General features: G+C 50.8%; 1 protein-coding gene across 1 annotated transcript in view; it reads right to left on the bottom strand.

Annotated features, from left to right (window-relative positions):
* The window catches only part of LOC119410452 (cytochrome b5 domain-containing protein 1), a 3839-nt gene extending 767 nt beyond the window's left edge, over positions 1–3072 (bottom strand). The window contains exons 1-3 of the mRNA XM_037677352.1: positions 2952–3072; positions 1613–1689; positions 1235–1453 (exon numbers count right to left, since the gene is read on the bottom strand). Coding sequence (XP_037533280.1) covers positions 1235–1453; positions 1613–1689; positions 2952–3072 — 417 coding nt within the window. The remainder of the gene's footprint in view (positions 1–1234; positions 1454–1612; positions 1690–2951) is intronic.
* Positions 3073–3877: the final 805 nt, after the last annotated feature.

Genomic DNA, 3877 nt, shown 5'->3' with positions numbered 1-3877 from the left:
CTGAGACAGGAGGAGGAACATCTGAGGGACATCTGAGACAGGAGGAGGGACATCTGAGGGACATCTGAGACAGGAGGAGGGACATCTGAGACAGGAGGAGGAACATCTGAGACAGGAGGAGGGACATCTGAGACAGGAGGAGGGACATCTGAGACAGGAGGCAGAACATCTGAGACAGGAGGAGGAACATCTGAGACAGGAGGAGGACCATCTGAGACAGGAGGAGGGACATCTGAGGCAGGAGGAGGAGCATCTGAGACAGGAGGAGGGACATCTGAGACAGGAGGAGGGACATCTGAGACAGGAGGCAGAACATCTGAGACAGGAGGCAGAACATCTGAGACAGGAGGAGGAACATCTGAGACAGGAGGAGGGACATCTGAGACAGGAGGAGGAGCATCTGAGAAAGGAGGCGGAACATCTGAGACAGGAGGGACTTCTGAGACAGGAGGAGGAACATCTGAGGGACATCTGAGACAGGAGGAGGGACATCTGAGGGACAGCTGAGACAGGAGGAGGGACATCTGAGACAGGAGGAGGAACATCTGAGACAGGAGGAGGGACATCTGAGACAGGAGGCAGAACATCTGAGACAGGAGGAGGAACATCTGAGACAGGAGGAGGACCATCTGAGACAGGAGGAGAAGCATCTGAGATAGGAGGAGGAACATCTGAGACAGGAGGAGGAACAACTGAGACAGGAGGAGGGACATCTGAGACAGGAGGCAGAACATCTGAGACAGGAGGAGGAACATCTGAGACAGGAGGAAGAGCATCTGAGACAGGGGGAGGGACATCTGAGACAGGAGGAGGAACATCTGAGGGACATCTGAGACAGGAGGAGCACCATCTGAGACAGGAGGAGGAACATCTTAGACAGGAGGAGGAACATCTGAGACAGGAGGAATAACATCTGAGACAGGGGGAGGGACATCTGAGACAGGAGGAGCACCATCTGAGACAGGAGGAGCACCATCTTAGACAGGAGGAGGAACATCTGAGACAGGAGGAGGAACATCTTAGACAGGAGGAGGAACATCTGAGACAGGAGGAGGAACATCTGAGACAGGAGGAGGAGCATCTGAGACAGGAGGAGGAGCATCTGAGACAGGAGGAGGAGCATCTGAGACAGGTAACTTCTGAAGATAAAAACAGGAAGTGGACCCAGTGTCACTTCTCCTGCTGGTGTCTGGACTCTATAACCCATAATGCACCTGGTGCGAGGCTCTCTCACCTCCAGCAGCTGCTCCTGGGACGTCAGCGTGTTGATGATCCGGATCCACCTGGACTTGGAGGTCAGCAGGCCCACCTCCAGGCGAGGGTCTCTCCACCACGGCTCCCCGATGTCCATGTCCCAGTCGGAGCGAGGGTCCTCAGGGGGGATGTGCAGGAACCGGCCCCTGGGGGTGCAAAACCTGATGCAGCCGCTCCGGGGGTCCACACACCTCAAGACCTGGGAACGGAGGAGGAGGACTGGTTTTTACTGGTCCTGGATCAAGTTCATCAGCTTTGATTGTCCTGAGCAGGCTCCGCCCACCACCACAGAAGAAGAGCAGAACCCATGAAGAACACGTGAAGAACTGAACCGAATCTGCTCCATGATCCGACTCACATCTCCAGTTGTGGCGTCGAACCAGCAGCTGATGTCCTGACCCGCACACTCCAGGATGGGCAGCAGCAGAAGGTCTCCTGCTGGGACACATGGACCCTGAGCTGAGGACGTCCTGCAGAAGATCCACCAGAGTCCATACATCGCCATGGTAACCAGAGCGACCCTCTGACCTGCAAACATCTGAACTGCTGGGTCAGAACAGAGTCCACTCAGACACAGTCCTGGGAACAGCAGGGGTGTCCAACCCTGTCCTCCAGGACCAGGATCTGGTCTAGTGTCTGTCTGAACATGCAGGTTCTTGGAGGAACCTGGAGTACTCGGAGAACAACACATGACCTCCAAAGACCCTCGACCTTCTTGCTGTGAGTCAACAGGTCTGACCACTGATCCAAGAAGTTTTTGTGTTCCTGTTCAGAACATGAGCCGTTGAGGTTCTGTGAAACTGTCCAGAACCAGCAGGACCTGAGCACAGAACCGGTCCTGGATCCTCTCCTCTGACTTCCTGTCTATTTAAAACTTTATTTTTTTTTAGATTTTGCTGCTTGTTTTGAAAGTTTTAAAGCTCTGGACCCATCAGAACTTCTCAAGTCCAGTCAGAACTCTGGGGTCAACCAGCCGGTTCCCCTGAGATGTTCCAGGGTCCAGACTGAGACGTCTGAGTGGAGGTTCTGAAGCTGAGGGACTCAGTTGCCATGGCAACAACACCCCTCAGTGTTTGTTTATTTTAAAAAGGAGAAACAAACAAAAACACTTTCTGTTGGAACAGACCTGGGTCTGAGCAGGACCGGGTCCAGCAGGTGGTGCTGGTGGTCCAGTCCGACCCGAACCTCGAACACTTTACGGTTAATGACGTCATTAAATAAACTGCTGTTTAATGAAGATGAATTTTTTTTATCAACAGATAGAATCGTTTGATGATCTATTCTGTTCTTTTAGTTCATCTCTGGTTCTGATCGGGTCCAAACGGTCCTGAAGTTCATCTCAAACAGAACTTCAGCTTCAAGAAAACAAATAAACTTTTTATTTTTTTACTCATTAAATCACATTTCAGCTGATCTCCAGAGAACTGAGGGTTTAAATCCTCACCTCGGCTCAGACCCTCCACCCTCAGACCCTCCACCCTCAGACCCTCCACCATCAGACCCTCCACCCTCAAACCCTCCACCCTCAGACCCTCCACCCTCAGACCCTCCACCCTCAAACCCTCCACCCTCAGACCCTCCACCCTCAGACACTCCACCATCAAAACCCCTCAGACCCTCCACCCTCAGACCCTCCACCATCAAAACCCCTCAGACCCTCCACCATCAGAACCCCTCCCTCCTCCTGGGTCTCTGACCTTGGAACCGGCTCACCAGCGGGCTCAGATCCAGGACTTTGCCCAGAAAGGAGACCCAGAGGTCGGCCGCGGTCCGGTGGGCCGCCACCTCGGAGGGGAGGAAGAACCGGGGCCGGTCCATCAGAACCACGGAGCTGACGAGGCTGTAAAATGACAGGAAGCAGAAAACAAAACCCGGTCCGTTGGTATTTTTGTTACTATGGCAACAAGCCGGGAGAGAGGCGGGACTTCCGGTTTGAATAAATTTTATGTAAACAATGATCGATTAACAGAGCTGTAGATTTACTTTAGGTTTGACTTATTATATGTTATAAACAAAATAAACAATTAAAACATAAAGAACGAAACAAATAAATAATATATACATCAAATATTTAAACAAAAAAGAATGATAAAGATGTGAAAGTGATAAATAAACGTCAGAAAAAACATTAAAATGTACCTGTTCTGTCTGAACAAACATGAAATGAATATCTGGGTTTGGAAATTATATTTATCAAAACAAACAGTATTTTTCTTTTTCTTTCAGCTGCTCCTTTCTGCAGAGGTCAACACAGGTCACCAGAGATCCGATCCGCGGGGATCGAACCAGCGACCTTCCAATCACAGGCCCACCTTCTCTGGCCTCTGCCCCCCCACCCCCATTTGATTTGATTGAAGTTGTTTCATAATTTATTCTTTTGTCTATTCAGCAGCTGATGAGATTTAAAGTCTGTTCCTCAGAGTCCTGCTCAGAATCAACAGAAATCAGAACATCTGTATCCAGATGTTTGTAACCACAGAGGGTTTGGATCAGCTGAGACGAGTTCCTTCAGGAGGAAGAGGCAGATGAAGAGCTGACAGATGAGGTCTCAGTCCATCACAGGGACACCTGGACAAGTCTCAGTCCATCACAGGGACACCTGGACAGGTCTCAGTCCATCACA

The sequence above is a fragment of the Nematolebias whitei genome, chromosome 1, assembly GCF_014905685.2.
Source record: "Nematolebias whitei isolate Nwh7 chromosome 1, NemWhi1, whole genome shotgun sequence".
In the NCBI taxonomy this organism is placed as follows: Eukaryota; Metazoa; Chordata; class Actinopteri; order Cyprinodontiformes; family Rivulidae; genus Nematolebias; species Nematolebias whitei.
This window is presented reverse-complemented; position numbering and strand designations above follow the sequence as displayed.